Raw genomic sequence first — 22725 nt, forward strand, 5'->3', positions numbered from 1 at the left:
AAACTCGTGTATTAAATAAATTCAATGCACACAGACTGAAGTAGTTTAAGTCTTTGGTTCTTTTAATTGTGATGATTTTAGCTCACATTTAACAAAAACCCACCAATTCACTATCTCAAAAAATTAGAATATGGTGACATGCCAATCAGCTAATCAACTCAAAACACCTGCAAAGGTTTCCTGAGCCTTCATGGTCTCTCAGGTTGGTTCACTAGGCTACACAATCATGGGGAAGACTGCTGATCTGACAGTTGTCCAGAAGACAATCATTGACACCCTTCACAAGCAGGGTAAGCCACAAACATTCATTGCCAAAGAAGCTGGCTGTTCACAGTGTGCTGTATCCAAGCATGTTAACAGAAAGTTGAGGGGAAGGAAAAAGTGTGGAAGAAAAAGATGAACAACAACCGAGAGAACCGCAGCCTTATGAGGATTGTCAAGCAAAATCGATTCAAGAATTTGGGTGAACTTCACAAGGAATGGACTGAGGCTGGGGTCAAGGCATCAAGAGCCACCACACACAGACGTGTCAAGGAATTTGGCTACAGTTGTCGTATTCCTCTTGTTAAGTCACTCCTGAACCACAGACAACGTCAGAGGCGTCTTACCTGGGCTAAGGAGAAGAAGAACTGGACTGTTGCCCAGTGGTCCAAAGTCCTCTTTTCAGATGAGAGCAAGTTTTGTATTTCATTTGGAAACCAAGGTCCTAGAGTCTGGAGGAAGGGTGGAGAAGCTCATAGCCCAAGTTGCTTGAAGTCCAGTGTTAAGTTTCCACAGTCTGTGATGATTTGGGGTGCAATGTCATCTGCTGGTGTTGGTCCATTGTGTTTTTTGAAAACCAAAGTCACTGCACCCGTTTACCAAGAAATTTTGGAGCACTTCATGCTTCCTTCTGCTGACCAGCTTTTTAAAGATGCTGATTTCATTTTCCAGCAGGATTTGGCACCTGCCCACACTGCCAAAAGCACCAAAAGTTGGTTAAATGACCATGGTGTTGGTGTGCTTGACTGGCCAGCAAACTCACCAGACCTGAACTCCATAGAGAATCTATGGGGTATTGTCAAGAGGAAAATGAGAAACAAGAGACCAAAAAATGCAGATGAGCTGAAGGCCACTGTCAAAGAAATCTGGGCTTCCATACCACCTCGGCAGTGCCACAAACTGATCACCTCCATGCCACGCCGAATTGAGGCAGTAATTAAAGCAAAAGGAGCCCCTACCAAGTATTGAGTACATATACAGTAAATGAACATACTTTCCAGAAGGCCAACAATTCACTAAAATGTTTTTTTTATTGGTCTTATGTATTCTAATTTTTTGAGATAGTGAATTGGTGGATTTTTGTGAAATGTGAGCCAAAATCATCACAATTAAAAGAACCAAAGACTTAAACTACTTCAGTCTGTGTGCACTGAATTTATTTAATACACGAGTTTCACAATTTGAGTTGAATTACTGAAACAAATTAACCTTTCCATGACATTCTAATTTATTGAGATGCACCTGTATATAAGTTTACTATCACAGAATATTTACATTTATTACAAAACAAAATAGTAATATATTTATACAAATGACTACTATATCACATTGATTTTTTGTGACAGCTGTGAATTATCAGTATCCATTTGAGTATACACAGTATTTTAGTGCTCCTTGGTGTACACAAACTATATATTATAAATATTATAAATGCTATGTGTTACTCATGGTGGCGCTGTTGTTTCAGTGATTGACTTGATATACATTTGATGTTGCTATTAGAAAAAGAAGCAACATGGAAGTAAACTATAGCAAGTGTAACACATGAACAGTATGAGATGACAATAATGTAATTTGTGCATCTATTTAGATTAAAAAATGCCTGAAAAAACAAATGTGTAGCTCAATATGTGTTTGATATAAAAATTTCATGAAATGTCAGTGTGAAAGTAATTAATCCTGGTCTATATTTGTTGAATCATCTCTTTGATATTTGAAAAACAGAATACATTATAGTCTGATATATTTTGATATTTTATTATTTCTAATTGTCTTGAAAATGTGACACTATCTGGGCATTTTGTATACCCATTTGTGATAGATATACATGCCGGGTTGCTAAAGACCAGAGTATGTAATAATGTTTGGTGAAACATCCATGCATTAAGGGTTAAAGAAAAATCCAATAAAATATAAAAATATATTCATTTATATTAGTCCTTGAGCTATATAATCCTTTTTTAATTTCGAAAGACACTGTTCTAAATAAAAGTCCACATAACTAGACTATCTTTGCAAAATAAAAGTCATTATCTGTGTCCTTTTCCAAACCAAAGTTCACCATCAATTCAGACCACAATGAAAACAATGTCCAAACTTGTTTTATTGTTATTTTCACGGTTATGAACAAATATCATTTCCTCAACCATGATGAGGAAGATAACAAGAGACCAAAGACGCATACCAGGATACTGCTGTATGTGGACAATGATGAAATAGTCTGCTTTTCGATGTTGCCTTCTTGGACACAGAATGTACAAACTGAGCAGAAAATGTGTGAAAATTGTAACTGAATCAAAATCCTTCTAAATGAAATGTTTAAAATTAGATATGTCTGGCATGATATGCACTTATTGTCAATGAGTTTAAATATCTAAGGTCTGTTTCAAGGATACAGAACAGTGTTGACTGAAATCACAGAATATTCCAAAGATCTTTCAAAAGTTTCCTTCACTGGCAGCAATTGTGCTCCTTGGTGTGTTTTGAAACGACCAGTGACGCAACAGTACTCAGAATTCTTTAAAATATACACTGCGAATGATGAGTTTTCTTTGAGAATTGTCTACATGATGAGCATGTAGGTTTTGTAAAGGCACATATTTTTCTGGATAACCATAAATGTGTCTGGAGGCAAATATTGACATGCAGTTGGACCTCCTTTTGCGCATAATATGATCAAAGAATACTGGCATTCACACTCAATGGACTGTATTCACATTTAGAAACGGAATCTTTAAAGGACGAGAGAGAGGGTGGGCAATACTGCAGTGGATTAGAGGTATCTCCAGTCAACATTTACTCAGTTCAACTGAGGTTCATCCACGTGAGGGCATCACATTTTCTTACAGTTTTGAAGAAAACCAACAAAAAATAAAAGGACGTGCAAAGTTGACCAATTGATTCGATTGTAACGAGATATGATTCCTACTCATTATGGCAATCAAATAGAGAAATCACTTCAATCAAACTACAAATTCAATAAAATAATACTAAAATTAAGAAAAAAAGGCACATGTACAGCAGCCTGTCAAATCTGTGTGTGTTCATCCATGTTTGGGAGGACTAGCAGCACTGAAACCTCTGTCGTACAGTTGTGTCTTCTGGCCCCTGCAAAATGGCTTCAATGTGGTCCATTATTGGTCTGTGGCGATGACAAGCTCAAACCACTGTCTCAACGCATCACTTAATGTCTCTGGAAGGGCATTCACATTTCGCAAGATAATGTAGAAAGGGAAGGGGAATTCCTCCATGTAGGACCGAATCTCTGGCAGCTCACCCGGACCTTTAAATATGGGCACTTTTATATCCAAAATAGAGTCCTGGCATGAGAGATGAATGTAATAATATTAGAATTGCTACACATATTTCATTTTAGTTATTCCATATATTTGGCTAAACTGCACTCAAAAACATAGATCCTGGAGAACCAAACTGATTCCTTACCCTGGAGTTGGGGTTGTCCAGTACTACAAATACGACAAAGATGTTTGCACTGCGAGCAGCCTGAACAGCAGCTGTGACTCTCTCTTTTCCCTCCAAGAACAAGCCCCTACCATCAGACACTACCAGCAACAACTGAGATGATTCTGTTCAGAAATGGTGAAAAAGCAAACATTGATGAGTATATTAAACCATAAGACAATATGAACCAATAAAATGAGAATCATAAGGCACAGAACTTCAGGTTGCTTTGCTGACATTAATGTGATAAACTCTTATACCTATGTTTGTCGAGCCAGGGTTGTGCTGTTTGGCTGCCACAAACATATTTGTTGAAGTCTCTAAAAACTGAAAAATAAAGAAAGTTACTTCAATTTTCTGTGGGATATAACTTGACAGTCATCACATTCCAAATCAATTTAAGAATTCAAATACTTTTACCCTCAGAGAGCCAAGCATTGAAATTGATTAGAAAATCTTCTCCTTAAGGGTTTTAAGGAAGCCACAGGTTATTTTAGGGTTGATAAATGTTACATTTGTTTTTTAGACAGTAAGTAAAAGTTCTAAATTCACATCCAGGGACTAAAAACAAAATGTGTTTTATTTTGGGTCGTTCTAAGAAGAAACTGTATTTTTTTGTTCTGGTTCCAGTGGAACGCTACCTCCTTTGCAATTGGTAACCGGTTAGAATGAAATTAAAGAACGGTTAACAACATTCTTCTATTTATTTTTTACAGTACTCTGTGCGGTCACAGAGTACTGGTGGGTGATATACCAGTTGCCAGATCTCAAGAAAAAAAAGGGACCTGGTCCGGAAAAATAAGCTCAGAATAAGGGGCTTGCTTCAACCAAAGTAAATAATAAGCAATTAAATTTTTTTTCCCCAGCATAGAAATCATAACAAGCAAAGGATACAGTAGCCTGTATATAATAACATCTTTTCAATAAATGCATTCTTAATATTAAATATATCCCCAAATATATATAAATAATAATAATAATAATAATAATACATCTGGCCATCTAAAATCAATATATAGCCAAATTCTTTCTCTCCTGCATGCATGCACACAATGCTTGGGCAGTAATAATCATGATTATTACATGATTATTACATGTAATAATCATGTAATAATTACTTAATTTGTTTTAATTGCAGATCTGCTTCACTATCATAACTCGGCAGCTTCAAATCTGTATCAAGGCATCATTTCTAACAATAATTCAGTATTGACTTGGAAACAACTGAGAAATGTACTTTAATTTTTTGGGCAACAGGAAGCGGAGTAATTCTGATAATGTACTGTAATATACCATTTAGACTTTGATTTCATGAGAAACAAAAATATCTGAATGAAATTAACCGGTTATTAAAATAATTTTTTACAAGCAGTAAAAAGTAAATTCATGAAGAGTTAAGAAATGTGACTATTTAAAACTAATAAGGACCATTGATATTGATGATATATTTTCTGGTATAATCAAAATAATTAAAAGACAATGAAATATGGTACATTTAATATACCATGAATACCATAAAACAAAGATTTTTTTTTTTTTTTTAACAACAGTACACCACAGAAAATAGCTGGAAATCATTTGGAACAGTTTATTTGGGATTTACTGAAAAGGCTCCATTATGTGAATATAGAAAACGTTTGACCACTAATGTCCAGCATTGCATTTCCGCTATGCTAAGTTTTTTTGGGGAAATTTAAACAGTGCATCAGTAAACATATTGGAAATAAAAAATAAAATAAAAAATGTTACAGGTCAAATATTTGTTTGAAAAATGGCTAAATTTTGTGTGTGACTTCAGCAAGCTCTTGACAGTTGATATGCAATTTTTTTCCCCCTCCAAAACTGCTGTTGTGATACAGTTCAGAGTGTCGTCTATTGTTACGTGTAGTTTTTATCCATATTTAACGTATATTATATATTATTTAATTGCTTTTTCAGCCATCATTGCAACTCTGCTACACTGGGCCTCTAAAGGTTAAAGGGAATTTAATTAAATTAAACTCACTATTGCAAAATCAACACAAAACAAGAGTGTGATAAAAATATTGAGAGATTTTTACTTGAGCTATTCTGGTCTTTTTCTGTTGGAACTGACAGAGCCGCAGTATTTTTGCTCCAGCTTGGTCGTTGAATTGCTGGTGGAATGGATGCAGTAGTTGGACACTCTCTCCAAAGCTAGAAAGATAGAAATGAATGAGTGAATAAATCAATGAGTCAACCACACATTCAATAAAGCTTTTCAAAAATAGCTACAGTATACTACAATAGGCAAGAAGCATTTATAAAAAATAAAAAAAACTTTTTTCAATATGAAGCATTTAGGGACAAAATAATAATAAATGGTAATTGACTCACCTGCACACAGAAACCTGGCCCACTTCCAGAAGAGTTAGAGCATTCACTATTACAGAGACAGACTCAAACGCCAGCTACAGAGTACAGGTGAGACACACACACACACACACACACACAACACAAAATTGAGACAAACATCAAACATGTTTATTATTAAAGTAAAGAAGGCTAACACATTCGTTTCAAAAGGTTCACATGAATTCAGCAGGTAAAGTTTCATTTCTAAAGAGTAAGAGTACATTTTTTCCTGTACCTGTTTTGAGTGGTTGTCCACCATGCTGGAGGAGTCATCCACGGCAAGGCAGATTTGGTAGTTTCTTTTGCTGGGTTTTGTTCTCCTCAACCAGATCTTATCTTTGCGGAACTGACTGGCGATGTAAGGAATGACCTTACGCATGTTCAACCGTTTGCCTGTGCGGAAGTCTCCCCTGTTCATATCATCCAACAGGCAGTGTTAATGGCCAAGTTAAATCTCGAGGAGAACTAAAATGGTTTCTGTTGACAGTCACATAGTATTTGTTTTCTACTCATTATCTTTCTCTCTCAACTCTCTCATTCCTGCTATCTTGAGACCCACCTGAGTTTGGCAGCCTGCGTGGGCTCCAGAATCAGACGGAGCTGCTCACAGAGCTGCTGGGACAGAGGAGACGTCAGGGCCTGATACTGATGCCACATCGCTGCTGCAGCACTCTCCTGGGGGACAACAGTGAAGGAAAGAGGAACAAGGAGGAAAGACAGAAAACTGGCATGAACGAAAATACAAATAAATTACAAACTGTCATTAAGAAGTTGCATCTCAAGTGATCTGATTACATGTGGTGAAGCGAGACACAACTGTTTAGACCTGGATTTACCATGCATCTCAAATGCATCTCCTGTGACCATTTATGTTCGGATTTCGAACGGAGGATCTATAAATTTCATGATAACACATCAACCACTATGTCCTTGTATTACTGCATAATAACAATCCCCGAAAAAGTCTGAAAAGACCAGGAAAGCACGAATAAACTGGCATGCTTTTTTCCCCAGATGCAGTTGAAATTTAATCTAAGCACCTTTTCGCAACATTTTGAGCAGAGTTATACGTTGTTTTAGTGGAGTACCTGTACTAATCTGAGCTTCAGATATTTGTGCTTCTCATCCGCATCACTGCATGTTGATACACACTGAAGAATATCTGCGAAGCTCTTGTGCTTGTCTTTGTATTCGCTTTTTCACATTTTCCAATAGGACTGTTATTTCCTTTTAAAGCCGCACATAACCAGCAAAGTTTAAACTCTTGTTTTAGCACAGCGGTTGATTGACAGTTGAGGGTTGGCACTTCGCTGCTGTTTGGGAAGCATTCAGAAGCATTGAGAACGTTTCACACTACAAATGCGATGTTGTCACATGCATTTTTCACTACCTCCATATGTGGTTTTTGTGATCCAGTCACAAAATATTTCACGCTGAACACATGTGACGGATCACCCGAAATGCATCTTAATACCAGGTTTAAATGGGGTTTAAAAGACAATGAGAATGTACCTGGCCAGTAAACTGATATTTTTTCAAAATTTAATGAACAGTGATATTTGTAATGTGTCATGTTACTGCCATTATGATGTCACACCTCTTCCTGTGATCCTAAAGTCTGTCTCTGCCAGGCCTCCAACTGCAGCTCCATCTCTCTTCTCAGCTCTTCTGGGTTCTTCAATGGTACCTGGTGTAACACACACAAACTTCCCATAAAAGCTGTTTTTTGACGATATATATTTTATAATTGGTGTCATGTTTCAAAAATACCACTACAACCATTTTAGTAGTTTGTAACTGAACTTGTCATAATGAATCACAGTCATAATTTCTATGTAAACTTCTGAACGCCGAAATGTTTTATACAGTGAGATCCAAAAGCAAGTTTTGAAAAACTTAAAAGCACTAGCGAAACTATTTTCACTAGTTTCCAGTCTTTTGGACCCCACTGTACTAAAATGGTGGTTAACAGGGACTGACTTTAAAGCTAAAAAAAAAAAAAAAAAAAAAAAAAGCCAAATCATAAAAGTAGCCCATGCCACTTGTGCGTCATATTCAAAGTCTAATGAAAAGGCATACAATATGTTTTGGTAAGAAACAACCCAAAATTTAAGTCGTTTTTCTGTGAAAATCGTTTACGTTTGTTGTGCGTTCATGAGTGCATGAAAGTTTTTTTTTTTTCAGTGGCTTGTGTGTTCACACAAATAATTGGTTTGTTTCTAGAGTTAAACAACGCAAGTGGCTTCTCTTTAAAATCTGTTGTATGCATTCAGAAGACTTGGAATATGATGCAGGAGTCACATGGATTATTCTTATAAAACTTTTAGGTCCTTTTTTTAAGCTTCACAGTAAGTCCCTATTAACTTCCACTGTATTGAAAATTGTTCCTTTTGTGTTCTGCTGAAGAAAGTCTTTGTGAGGGTGCGTAAATGAAACATTTTGGGTGAATTATCCCTTTAATTGATTTTTGGAGTTAGTATGAACAGACATACCTTTTCTGTTTCCATCAGTAGTTCAGGCACAGTGTGAATGGTGGACTCAATACTCCTCTCTTTCCTCTCCTCTTCATTACTGCTCTTCTCCATCTCTGGTTTCTCCTCCTCTTCCTCATCAGCCTGTTTCTGTACCTCCATATCCCCTCGCTCCAGACCTGAGAAAGCAGGGGACAAATAAAAAAAAATGAACACACAAGCATGTACAAACCTGTGTATAGATATTCCCATAAAGACACACAAATATTGCACCTTTCTGAGAAGCTTTATTGTCATCTAGCTTTTCTGGCTTGAGCTCCTGGGCTTCTACCGCCTGCAGGTCCTTCTCTTCCTCCATCTCCATGGAAATGTCATCTTCCTCATCATCCTCCTCTTCCTGCTTCACTCCAGTTGGCTTCTGTTGCTCTGCACTGGCAGCATCTATAAGGAACAGATAAGCCAACAGGGGCATTAGTGGATGTGATTAGGGTGGGGCCTCCTTTGGAACACTAAATTAATGGATTGGGACACATTCTGCTGTAAACATTGAGCACCATGGCTCAACGTGTCTAAAAAGCATGTATGCTAACTGCAGTGCCACATCTCTGACAAATTAGCAATTTTTAAACATTTCTTATGTATTTTAAATGAAAAACAAAAAATGAGAGACATAATATACATAATAATTTTACAGTCCATACCATATGTCTGAGCATCGTATCTGTCCTCTTCCTGTTTTACGTGTTCATACAGGTCAGACTCCTGCTGCGTGTTGGGCTGAGTCTGATCTTGTGTTCTCTCCTCTCTGTCCTCTACTGTACGCAAACGCTTATTTACACGCTCGTTATAATCACCCATTGAGCGTTCGTTATCTGCCTGGCCAGGTTTGCGTTTGAAGCTCTGTTTAAGAAAAACATTAGAATGGTCATCAGTTTCTCAAACCCAAGAATTAACAGTGTTATAAAAAAATCTAATGTTTAATTTAGGGATGCACCAATATTAAAATTCTGGCCAATACCATTAAGTAATGGCAAAAATCTGATAAAAGGCTATAGCTTTAATATTTTGTCTAAAAATTAAATTAAAACAAAAACACAAAAAACTAAACACCAATGCAACAAGTGAATTTAGTCGTCACAACAATGCGCAGTATGACAGATAGATATTAATTTTAAGATCCGATAAACATTCAATATTGATGTTACTTATTAATATAAAAAATTTCCAGTAAAAGCTGACAGCCTATATGTTGTGCATACCAAAATATTATGAATTGGTATCATTACGTCTTAATGTGCTGCTTGAAAACTGCAACATTATATGAACCAAAATGAAAAGCCATCATTAAAATAAATAGTAACAAAAATAGTAACCAGAATCAGTGTTTCATGCTGACCTGTGTCTGTTTCTGCCTTTGTTTTTGTGAGCTCATCCGTGCCATCAGCTTGGAGTCATGTCCCTCAGACTGACTGGCATCAGCTGCCCCGCTGCCGTGTTCCTGTGTACATCAACAGGAGGGTGAAATAAAGAGTGATAAAACTGTCCCATTTTGCATAACAATATACAACAGTATGTGTTAAATTAGATGACCGTGTACCTCTTTGGCCTGGTCTCTCTCTGATGCGGCTCCAGCCAGCTCTACTGCGGTGTCACTCTGAACATTCTCCTCTCCTGTCTGTCCATCTGATGCATGTTCCTTCCTCTCCGCAGACTCCAACTTAGCTTCATTATCCTCACCTCCATCCTCTTCCTCCTGAGGAATGTCATGGAAAATTATTGAGTGATTCAATGATTTGAAAAAAGACTTTTAAAAAATCATTTTATAGAGAGCAAACATAAAAGAGCCATTTCTAGTCAATGAAATATTTTAGACCAGAGCATAACTAAAAAAATATATATATTTTCACAATAGAAATTTCCATATCTTTTTAGGATTCTATTAATTTCCATGACTTTTACAGGACTGGAAATCACAATTTTGAAATTCCCTAATTTTTCTAGTTTTCCATAGGCAAAGGAACAGTTTAATATAAGATCATTTATTTTCATAATGCTCGTTCTTTTTTCATTGCACATTTCTGTAAAATTGTAAACAATAAAAAATAAATAATAAAATATCATTTTACACTTTCATTTAATTCTGCATTACAATCCAGAGAGGATGAATGAGAGAAAATATTTTGAACATGAGAACAAACCTTTGGTCTCTGGCCTTGATCAGCTGGTATGGACTTGTCCTCCTCTTGCCCTTCTTCTTGTCCTTTATTCTTTTCTTCCTCATTCTCATTCTCATCTCCCTCATTCTCTTCTCTCTCATCTGTTTCAGAGGCTTGGTCTTCCTGTTTTTCTCCTGGTTCCTTCTCTGTTTTCTCCTCCTCTCCATGTTCCTCCATCTGACCATCTTGCTGCTCCTCCGTCATATCTTCCCTGCCTTCTTCTGATCCATCTTTCTCTTCTCCAGTGTTCTCGTCCACCTCCATAGGCTTGTCATCAATGTCAAATGGATTCTCCTCTGAAACAGAACAAAGGCAAAAAATATACAATTAAAGAAACAATCAAAATTAATCGTTAAATAAATCAATATTTGTTATTTATCTATAGAAGGCTTTTCAACTTTTGTGTCTGAAAGGCGACATGAAATGGCATTTAAACCCATTATCTCCCATAATTTACATGTTTACAAGTTAATTCGAATAAAAAAAAAAAATGGTGGGTAGGAATGTGGGGTTATATCCATCAGGAACTGATTGGATCATGAAAAATGGTCTCTATATGACAGGTGGTTGGAAGGGGCGGTTGAAAAATAAGTGATTGGTGACATCAGCCAAATAAGTCAATTCAGAGACAGAGAACGTTTTTAAATTTGGATGATTTTTTTTTCCTTGGGAATAACATGATGAATTGTTCACAATAAGACCAGACATGTGTATTTAGAAAATAAAAGGGTTAACTTTGAGATATGTAGTTACTATAGATTGACAATATGAAGGGGCCAGCAATAATAGGCGTTATTTCAGGTGAGATGGGTTGAACATGTCCCCCTACCATTTTTTGACTTTGTCAATTTTGCCCCCACCACTTTTTGAAATAGCTTTCGTCAGGTACAGTAAGTGTCTAATGCAGAAGAAACATCTCCAGTTCTTGAGCAGGAGTTTCCATTTCATTCGCGTTTGTGTTATAATAAGTGCCAATAATAAGATGTCTGATCAGGATATACATCCTTTGACGTACAGATGCACTCTTCATTTATTTAAATAAAAAGTTTTATTAGTGCGAATAATAACCTGGAACACCTTGTACTGGAGGTGAAAACTTTATCATAAGACCAATCAGTCACTGTGGCTAAAGTTTACTGATCCATGACTAACAAAATCCCAGTGCTGACAGTATTAGATGTACAGATCAAGTTATCAAATTAATTATGTGAAACATTCATTGTAGCTCTTAAATTGGTCATCAAGAACGATTACTTGACATTATCTGCACATAATATAGTCATGAGTTTCACCACTTTGTGATGTCAACACCCCTCAAATTTCCCCACCACTTTTTAAAACAAAGCCAACACCTAAAAGTCTGTTGAACGTACCATCTCCTTCTCCCTCCTCTTCATCTTTGCCATCTTCATCGAGGTTGAGCTCATCTGGCAGGTCCATGGCTTCTGGTTCTGCATTCTTCTCCTGCTTACCGTGGTATGGATCTACTTCATTTTCATCGAACTCACGCTACAAATAAACACACATATACACCTCCACATTATTACACACTATTCTATTGGTTGTCAGTTCTGATAATGTGAGCATGTCTTCTATGAGGGAAGGAAATGGAGGAGGACTCACCTCATCCAGCTGTTCATTTATTTTCTCTTCCTCATCTTTTGGGTGATCTTTGTCCTGGTTCTTCTTATCTTTGTTTGACTCTCCAGCATCCATGTTGTCATCCTTAGCAACCAGCTCTGACTCTCCCTTTAAAGATATGATTTGACAAACAAAAGTCTTATCATCATTATAAAGTAATTGACAAAATGTGAAAATATTCAGATTTTTGTGTTAACATGTAGTAATTCCTTTTTTTTTTTAAAGTCATTGATTGAGCCCTCTAGAATCTTTTAGTAGAGTCCAACTAGAATTAAAAGAAGCCTTCACCAATCCACTCAGTACCTGATCCATTCCTGGACCTGACTCTTCCTCTTTATCACTGTCGGCATCATCATCATCTTCGTCATCATCACCCCACATTCTCTCGTCCAGAGTATCTGTCTGCCCATCGCCCAGATCCCCCATCTTCTTATCCAGCTCCTCATCTTCCTCCTTCTCAGAGTCTTCTTCATCCTCTCCTAAACAAGAGATGAGAGATTAATGTTAATTAAGATTTCTCAAATATTTGATTGAGATCAAATTTACATTTGCATCTACTGTCAATGCATTCAATCACCTGGCTCCTGTTCAGTGCCATCATGCATCTGTCCATCAAAGTCTTCAGACATCTCGATGGCATTGTCCTCCTCTTTAATGTCCTGTTTGTCCTGCTGCTCTTCCTTCTTATCCTGACCCTCCTGAAAGGTGTCTTCAACCTGGACAAAGGTCACAGGGCAAGACTTTAGTAACCTTTAACTCAAATATATTGCTTTGCTCCCTTCAGGTGTGACCTGCATCATTAATGTTAACAGCACATCCTAGCTCAGAAGCTCAGAATTCAGTGTAATATCTCTACAGTATGTCATTTAGACGTGCTAACTTACCTGATCCTCATTATCGATCTTGTCGCTGACATCTTTCACTCCTTCTCCCTCTCCAATTCCTCCACCCTCATAGTCATGGAACTCTGTTGTTCCCTCACCGTCTCCTCCTCCCATAAGTTCCTGTGGCAGACAGAAACCCTGCAGTGCGATAACAGAGACAGTGGAGAAATAGATGAAGAGAGAGTTAGAGATGGACAGACAAACAAATTTAAAAGAATAAATAAATCTGACCTCTAACAATTTGAGATTTGAAAGACGCTACAGCTAGCTATGGGCTGTAATAAAATCTGTATGGGTAACTGAAAGGTTGTAGGCTTGAACCTCACAGGGGAACTATCACCATTATGCCTTTATAGCAAGAAACTGTGTTTCTCCATGGGAAATTGTCCCCATAATAAGTATGAGTTAAGAAGCTTTGGATAAAAACATCAGCTAAATTACAATGTAATATTTAGGAAATCCTTTAGTTTGAGCAGTTTTGTTTCCTACAGGCTTCAGTGATAAGAGTGAGGGTAGGTAGAACATGACATACCTTCTGTGCGAGTTCAGTGAAGACGTTAGCGAGGACGGACAGCAGCTTGCCTGTGGTACGGTGAGCTCCCATCGATACAGCCAGATAATATCGCACCAACTCAGAATACACACACAGCATGGGCTCCAAACGCACCATACACCTACAGGCCTCTTTCAGTTCCTTCACACATTAAATGTACACACATTTGAAGTATTCTTTTTGGAACTGTAGATAATAAAACATCAACTGTCTGTGACAAATAGCAGGGTAAATACAGGGAAAGTAGGAGACTTTCTCAGAGAATTTGATGAGTAATAGAAGAATATGTAATGATATACGATTGAGTTCAAGTGTTCCACTTTACCTGTATTCCACTTTCTGAGTATTGTACGTCATGTGCGACTGACCTGTAGCTGGTGGGGCTGACAGTCGTCCCTGTGTGATCGAAGCCTCTGCAGCAGCTCTGTCACCATTCCATTGATCTCCGGTAATGAGAGGCAGGACACATCTCCACTCAAGTCCTCTTCCAGTAACCCGCTCAAGTGTCCCGGTTTCAAGAACTCCTCTGCAATCTCTGAATCACTCTCTATACACAAAATGTATTCCCTAAGTCACCAGACAAACAACTATAGAGCAGTATATGCTGTGTGTAAAATTCTGGGTAAATGCCCACCTCTCTTGCCATCTGACCGCTGACCCTCCTGCTGTTCTCTCTCTTTCCTCTTAACTAGAGCCTGGACAGCACATAGAACCATGTTTATTGCTTTCTCCAACTGCTCTGAGAACTCACCAGAAAATGGATGGGAATGCCCTGCATGGGGACAAGAATAAGATCAGAAAAAATAAGAAGGCAAGTCCTGGTTATCACCTGTGCTATCCTCAATAATTACACTGATTATGATGCAACCATGTCAAACCAGCTGGTTTCATATCAAACAAAAATTTCACAACTGCTCATATTTACCTTAAAAACAAAATTGTTTTTAAAGACCCCATGAAATGCCTGATGAGTGGCTTTCTTTCCTGTGTTGATGTATTTCCTATTAAAACTAAAATGTTGGGCCAGTAAATATTGAAAACTTGACATATATGACTGTTTTTTGTGCAAAAAACTTTACTTATATTATAAATAAACCTCAAAGAAAATATAAAAATAAACAGACATACTTCACCCTCACTTGGAGCTTTTATTTTTGCAGAACACTGAAAGTGTAGTGTGTATTTGTCAGTATGCAATGTTTCTACTTTTCTGTGATACCGTGTCCCATTTTGAGATTTGAAGAATAACTTAGTTTACTTAGGAATAACTTATACAAATGTTTGGAAATCAGCAGCACTTTGTTTTCACAATGCACATGAACTGCTCAGAGAGCACTAAAAACAGTGTATCATCACAGAACACGTCACCTGTTCACACAAAAGCACACACAGAACATGTATCCATTGGATTAAATCGCATCCTTTTTGGCTTAATAATCACATATGACAATACTGAATTTTTGATGTTTTTTTGATTAATTGTGCAGTCCAGAAGGATTGTGAAATTACTTTCATGACACGTTCTTTTGGAAATGTAGTGGTCAAATAAAAAGCAAACAACAATAATCATGATATATAAGAGCTGGCAACATCCGGCAACACGAGTGAAAGCGACCCCTGGCGACTAGATGTGGGCGTGTCTTACGACTTCAGAAAGTTGAAAAAAAATTAACTATGCAAATGAGTAGTGACTTTCAGCAGCCTCAACCAATAGGAGTGAAGACGAAGTCAGTGGAGCTTACTGTACGTCATCTGTCTCCTATGAGATAAAGGCATCGAGGGCAGTTAGGACAGAGGAGAAGTAAGAGTTCCTTTGAGCGTTTTCACTGTTCTATATGATTTTTCTGTAAACATCTACATGGATACAATAAAAATGTATTGAAAAGAAACAAGGTTATTATAGATAACTGAAACTAAATATGAAATTCCAAAAAATAAGCTAGAAAAACTAAATTAAAACTAAAACTATCATGCATTGCTTCAAAACTAACTAAAACGAAATAGAAATGAACAAAATATTTTCAGTTTTAGTTTTTAATACTTTGACTTGTGCATGTTACAAAATTGTTCTGTTTATTTTAATGTCTCCATATGCTGCATCGCATACCTACTGGCCATGAGTTTCATGTGTGTGTGTGCGCCCACATTCGGTTTTGCGCTGACTGTCGATGAGGTGGCCGAAAGCATCCTGAACAACACGAGACCTTTGTGAGGCCTGTGAATGCTGGTTAGGGGGTTGATGGGAGTGTTGTTCTGGCATTGCATAGTGATGGCGAGCCTGAGCGGTCAGAATCCTAAAGGTAGGATTTCGCTGCACCTGTGTCAGCTGATGAGAAGCCTCTGACAATTTCACCCTCTCCAACAGTTCTGGGATGTTCGGTCCAATGAGGTGACCAGGAACAATTGGGAGGTCCCTTAAGGTGTTTTTGCGGTCCTCAGGCAGCCTTGCTTGGGCAAGCCACACTTGACGACATGCTGACAGAAGTGTGGCGGTTAGCATGCCCAGCTTGTGGGCCACATGACCCATCGCCAGCAGAGCCGTCTGCAGGAATTGAGGAACAGAGGGGTCAACGTTAGCTGCCCCCAATGTATTAGAAGTGGCAAGAAGTATCTGGCAGATCCGTATTTTCTGCACGTGTTATGTAAGTGACAGACTCGTAAGTTTTTTTTAAAGAGCGAATCTGTGCGTCCGCACTGTGCACTGGGAAAGTGTACATTGCCTTGCAAAGCCTCGTCATGTGATACCACCAAGGCTGCGACAGTTTGTTCAATTTCAGGCGTGCAGCCCACGCCGATAGAATCAGCCTCCACCATGGGCGCTAGGGTACAAGCTGTCTTTGACCGTCGCTTAGGAGCGCCACATCCTGTGAGCGCATTAGAAAGTTCCACCACGAAGTCCTTACATGGTGGCATAATAAAAGAAGTCGAGAACTATCTAAAAAAAGATATTGTACTGGGTGGGTTGAACAGGTGGTTCATCAAGCCCTAGCCAAGCAACTGCCATCTGGAGTACAGCCAGAGTGTCATCAGAAGACGATAGAGCATGTCCTGATGACTGAACTGAATCCCCACTAGAGCAACCTGCCACTGACAGACCAGCAAGAGCATCCTGGGGGGAAAGGTGAACAGCAGCATCATCCAACTTTGTCTAGAAAATGTGAATTGGAAGCGTTTGTAGACAGGACCTGGACAAGTCTGGGTGATGTAAGGGTTAGGATGAGTTGTGGGGCTCTACCTCTGTTCCCTGACTGAGTTTTCATCCTCTGCTGGCACTGAAACAGATGGGGCTGGAGTGAAGGAGACGTTTTAGCTCAGCCATCTCCAAAGAAAGGCTTGCAATGGTCTTCGATAGTGAAACAACGTTTCTGGGACCGCAGGGGGACAAATTCCTGTTGCAGACGTTTAACCGTCGAGTTAGGGTCCAACTCAGCGAGACGGAGCCATCTCTCTGACATGGGCAGGAGACTGCAGTGAAAACACGGTCTGTAAGAGCATCTCTCAGGTGCTGAATCTCCAAGCAGGATGGGCACACATCGTGTCTGTCGTCAGGGAGGAGAACATTCGGACACAGTGGCGGTGGCGATCGAGCTCTGAGCCATATCAACCCAGTTGCAAACACTTACGGATAGAACCATACGGCTACAAATGAGTAGAGCGATAACTCACTCGAGACAAAAAACATGATGATATAGGGGCCAAAAGGAAAACCAAATTCCCCCGGATAGGCAATTAAAATCAGGCAGAAAAATGTCTTAAAGAAAAAATAATAAAAATCCCTCAGTTAGAACTGAAGGAAACTGAAATCACTCAGAAGAGAGGAGAAAAAATTCTGGAGAGAATGTCCAGTTCTCCAATAACTAGCCGCTGGATTGCACCGAGGGGTAGGGAGAATCACCACAATAAACCAGCAAGAGATGTAAAAAGTTCACGGGGAACCGCAACTATAAACGCGGTAAACACCAGCCACCAGATAGCATAGAGTGTTACCTACGACACAGAAAAATAGGCAATAAAAAATAAACTCACCGAAGCGATCACCGTAACGATGAACAAAACTCCAATCCGTCAAATGTAACCAATGGAGAGCCCCGTCAGCATGTGAGGTCGAATAATTCGCTGCTCATTAAGCAGCACCTGACAGCGTGAACAGTCCATGAAGAGAAAGCGAAAGAGGTAGAGGGCTGAGCTGCTGCAATGTATATCCTTCACGGCTCAGCCCACGTCACCACGTGACTTAGTTGGTATATTATCTTGACCTATCGTGCTGGCGCTGCGATAATCCACTAGTGCTTAGGACCGCCTCTGGTGGTCAGGAGGAATGAAACAGAACTCCACATTTGTAAGTCCTTCTTGGTTATTTCACCATGTTGCATGTCAGCCTAGCTATAAACTATGTAGACCTATGTCTAATCTGGACTGGATAGGGAGTAGTTTAATTTAAAGAACATTGCATAAAGTTCTCCCCTGCCAAGTCATTTACTCATCTGTGTTAACTGAAAAAGAAATAAAAATAAAAACTACAATATATTGATAGACTAAAAAAAAAAAAAACTAAAACTAAAATTAATTGAAAAACTAAACTAAAACTAACAAAACACAGTTGCTAAAATAACCGAAACTAAATAATTTGAAATTGAAAACGAAATAAAGAAATAAGAAAATTTAAACTAAATTTAAAACCCAAAACTACAGTATAATAACCTTGAAAAGAAACTGTAGGCAGTCTGAGTTAGTTTAATACATACATGGATAGATCATTCATCTTGTTAATGATATGATGCAGAATGTTCATTTTTAGGGACAAGAAAACTGATTCTTTGTCAAATTAGAATGACATTTCAGAAATTGTTGGCAGTCTGAGTGAGTTTGATTTTGTACATTTATAGATAGTTTATCATCGGGTTAATGATTTAATGCACTTTGCACTGCTGTTGTTTATATAAAAACAAAAAGAAAAAAGAAAAAGAAACACTGTAAATATTTAATGCATATATCTGCCGAAATTTAATTGTCACTTTTGTCACTTACACTAGCATATAGATGGCCTCAAATCTAACAGAAATGCAATAAAAGCCACACAACTTCAATTCTGATTTCATGGGTCTTAAAGATTTTACGTCAGCCTAAAGCGTACATCTTCAGTCATTCATCCTTAAAATCTTAACAGCGTTCTTTCACTTTGTGCTCTTACGTTTCTGTGACTGTCTGATAGAGAGCAGGTGAGTCTTCCAGGTGGTGAACTCTGTAAGGCATGACTCCACCTCTGTCCTTACAGCCTGAAGACCACGGATGAGGGCAGGTTGGGTATGGAGTACCGGGACCCCATCAGGAATAAAGAGCTGTTCTAGAGCTGGCATCTGGGCCACCACAGCACACAACCGGTCCAGAGAGGAACAGCAAAGCATGAAGTGATCCCTGTGTGGAGGAGAATGAAGATTCATGCTGAGATAGAATCATGGTTGACACTGTAAACCTAAAGGTGGATGGATTTAGACACTGAACTTTGTACATGGTCCAAGAACCTCCATAGGTTACAGAGTATGCGAGTGGAATTGAGCAAACGCAATTTCCTCTTCCCGCTCAAAGTATTCTGTATTCACTCTGCTCCAGAGCCATTCCAGGTTTTTTTCATTTGCAAAAAATGTATGCCAAGTTACAAATTCACTGTTAAGCTTGATTAATATGTTTGGTTTTTAATATCACGAATGTCTGGGCACAAGATGTATTAAATGAAAAAAAAAAACAAAAAACAATACTTAGAGAAATGGTTACTAAGAAAAAAAACACTAATATTAGCCCACTGATGTGTTACACTCATGGTATAGAAGCACTCCTGGGGAACTGACACGCTTTCTTCCATTGTGATCTGTGTCTCTCTGACTCACCAGCTATGGATTACTCTTTCTGTGGATTCCTGTGCCAATCCGTCCAGCTTTTCTTTCAGGTCTTTCACCTCCTTCATTAGGTTCTCCACTCGCTGCTCCACCTCCTTCCATGCCTGCTCCCCTCTCCTCATCAAACACACTTGTGGCTGGATGTGTGGGGCCAGGGGAGAAGGGTGGCTCAGTGTGGCTCGCCCTTGCACGACCTCCCCCTCCCTGGCCTGAGTGTGGGCTGCAGAAGACCCTTCAGGACAGCACTGAAGGATCCATGAGAGCTGTTGGAGCGCGACAGAACAGTGAAGGGCTGAAGACTGAGCCTTGGTGATCCAGTGGTGGAGAGGCTCCTGGGGAGGCAGACCACTGGTGTCGTCTTCAGGCATGTGGGACTGAATGCTCTGGACACTGTCTATCAGCTTCCTGTAGTTTTAGATGGAAAAAAATGTCATTGCATAAGAGAAGGCTGGCACATTGGTGTGTATCTAATGGATTTTGTTTATTCTATTTTACTAATTCTATTTTATTAGTTTTTCATCATTTTGGACACATTTTAGCCTTTCAAAAATGAACAAATCCATGTATTCAATCAATAAATATAATAATATATTGCATATATTATGTTGTTACATGTTTAATTACATAATTTGAACTTTTACAGATATTTACATTTATTTGTTGAACAAGAGTTAAAAAATGGTACTGTCTCTTTAAGAAAGCTGGGCATTTCTGTAAACAGCATCTGTAAATGAGAACAGCTTTAACTAATCTGTGCTATGATTGATTAGAATTAAATGTTTCTTTTTTTGTTGGAACAGAAAAGGTATTAAAAGAGACATTATTAAATGACAAATGTGCCATGTCGATCTCTTTAGACACACAGAAAGAGTCAAACCAAACTTTAACTCTCAACACGCAGTGAAAGGATCTCACTGCTGAATATTCCACTACTATACTAACAAATCACTGGTAAGTGAAATTGCTAGTTATGAATGTAACTGCGATTCTGTGAATTTCAGATGACTACCAGAGGCGGTGCTTAAGCACTAGTGGATTAATCGCAGCACCAGCCAGATAGGTTGAGAGAATATACCAACACAGTCACATGGTGACGTAGGCGGAGCTCTGAGGATGATAAGCCACAGTATCTCAGCATTCAGTCTCATACGCCTTTCACGCACATTCCGCGTGACCAAGAACTTTGGCAGTCATCTGGAATTCATAGACCCACAGTTACATTTGTAACTAGCGTTCTGTTTCATTCCTCCTGACCGCCAGAGGCGGTACTTAAGCACTAGTGGATGACTCATACCAAAATAGTCATTAGGAATGCAACTCACCAGATAAAAAGTCAAGGCTGCTCAAGGAAAACTGCTGAACTCACAGCATGGGGGGCAGCAACATTAACATTGTGGGGGCACTGACGCAGCCCTCCAGATGTTTGTCGGTGAGGAGGTCGATAGCCCAGAGCAATCTCAGTGACCCGAGGTGTCTGTGGGGCTTGGGGTTGAGGAGTATGGTGTTGGCAGAAGCGCTGCTCTGGTGTTGAAAAATGGTGGCGAGCCTGAGCTGTTGGCATTCTAAAGGCAGGAGCATGCTGCACTTGTGTCAGCTGCTGAGTGGCCTTCGACAACTTCACTCAGAACTCTGGAACATTTGGCCCAAACAAGTGCCCCGGAATAATTGGCAGGTCCAGCAAGGTCCCCTTACATTTTTCAGGCAGCCTCGTTTGGGCAAGTCACACCTGATGATGGGCTGTCAGAAGTGTAGCTGACAGTGTACCCAACTGACAGGTATAGCCCTTTTCCACCAAAACTGCGATGGTTCTCGTGCCGAGCCTGTGCTCCGCTGGTTTACGGCTGGGGCAATCTGAAACCTATCGTAAACCGGCCAACACTGACCTGAGAGCCCAGCGGTGATGTAATGGGTTACTGTCTAGGTGGTAGTTTCACATGACTACCTCAAACATAAACAAACATGGTGAGTCACAGTGTGTTTGTATACAGCTTTCACTCTTGTTTTTGAGGACATATTTAAACATACGGATTAATGCAATCCATCATTATTACATTGCTCAACAAGATTGTCAGAGACGACATCTACGCTAAAGACGACAGGTAATGTAACTACATTATATTGTATGAACTATGGCTTAACTTTCTAAGTTCTGTATACTGTTACAGTGGAATCATTAACATTGGTGTAGCAGATGGTTTTATTTGGATTTTTGACATAGCATTAAATATTACTGATTGAGAATCCCACTGTTTTACTTAACAGATAGCCGCGATCTTCCAAACTTAGTGAGTATCTGGTCAAAAATCCCCTTACAGAACAAAGCAACTCACAAAATATGATGACAACAGTGTAAGAAAAGTTAACAAATTGGCAAATATAACAACTTACTGAGATCAGCTGCTGAGGATACCGGCGATTCACTGTTTATCATGAGCGTTACTGGCTGAATTCAATACCCCATTTAGTTAGCAGGCTGGTCGGTGTCCGAGTCCAAAACATTGTTGCTCCGTCCACTGTCGCTTTTGCTTATGTCCATCTTATGATCCCTATACTCCCTTAAGTGTTTTTTAATTTGTTTATGATTTGGTCAACTGTCCGATTGAAGGCGGCGTGCATCATTTCGTGCTGTATCTTCATTAGAGCATTTTTTCCTTTGCGATCTCTCTAGTTTATCGCAATACCATATGTTTCATCGTGTTACCTGAACGCTTTTGATGTCTGATAATTTGTGGGTTTTTATTGTTATAGAGCGAAGAATACTCCTTGCTGCAGATGGTGGCTACTGTTGTTGTTGTTTGGGAAAACTTTACCATGGTGACAAAACATGATCTCGCCCTCCGTCCCCTGATGTAATCAGTTCCTGCGTAGAGACCAGCAAGCTTTTGGGGCCAGTGCAGAACCAGGTTTTCAGCCATGGAATGGCCTTTTCTGCGGTGGAAATGCGTGGAACAGTTTGATAATTCGCACCAG

At 39.0% G+C, this 22725-nt stretch overlaps 1 protein-coding gene across 8 annotated transcripts in view; it reads right to left on the reverse strand.

Annotated features, from left to right (window-relative positions):
* Positions 1–2347: 2347 nt before the first annotated feature.
* mdn1 (midasin AAA ATPase 1) overlaps positions 2348–22725 on the reverse strand; it is an 82096-nt gene continuing 61718 nt past the window's right edge. For all 8 annotated transcript variants that reach the window (XM_051725180.1, XM_051725185.1, XM_051725186.1 and 5 more), the window contains exons 79-102: positions 19747–20160; positions 19053–19276; positions 14496–14633; positions 14230–14408; positions 13841–14002; positions 13309–13446; positions 13002–13140; positions 12728–12903; positions 12407–12532; positions 12157–12292; positions 10766–11079; positions 10165–10320; positions 9964–10065; positions 9269–9467; positions 8841–9008; positions 8589–8746; positions 7694–7783; positions 6656–6771; positions 6332–6506; positions 6079–6152; positions 5784–5898; positions 3984–4050; positions 3706–3848; positions 2348–3581 (exon numbers count right to left, since the gene is read on the reverse strand). In XM_051725180.1, coding sequence (XP_051581140.1) covers positions 3396–3581; positions 3706–3848; positions 3984–4050; positions 5784–5898; positions 6079–6152; positions 6332–6506; positions 6656–6771; positions 7694–7783; positions 8589–8746; positions 8841–9008; positions 9269–9467; positions 9964–10065; positions 10165–10320; positions 10766–11079; positions 12157–12292; positions 12407–12532; positions 12728–12903; positions 13002–13140; positions 13309–13446; positions 13841–14002; positions 14230–14408; positions 14496–14633; positions 19053–19276; positions 19747–20160 — 3895 coding nt within the window. In that variant the 3' untranslated portion in view covers positions 2348–3395. The remainder of the gene's footprint in view (positions 3582–3705; positions 3849–3983; positions 4051–5783; positions 5899–6078; positions 6153–6331; positions 6507–6655; positions 6772–7693; positions 7784–8588; positions 8747–8840; positions 9009–9268; positions 9468–9963; positions 10066–10164; positions 10321–10765; positions 11080–12156; positions 12293–12406; positions 12533–12727; positions 12904–13001; positions 13141–13308; positions 13447–13840; positions 14003–14229; positions 14409–14495; positions 14634–19052; positions 19277–19746; positions 20161–22725) is intronic.

The sequence above is a fragment of the Myxocyprinus asiaticus genome, chromosome 19 (genome assembly GCF_019703515.2).
Source record: "Myxocyprinus asiaticus isolate MX2 ecotype Aquarium Trade chromosome 19, UBuf_Myxa_2, whole genome shotgun sequence".
Lineage (NCBI taxonomy): Eukaryota > Metazoa > Chordata > Actinopteri > Cypriniformes > Catostomidae > Myxocyprinus > Myxocyprinus asiaticus.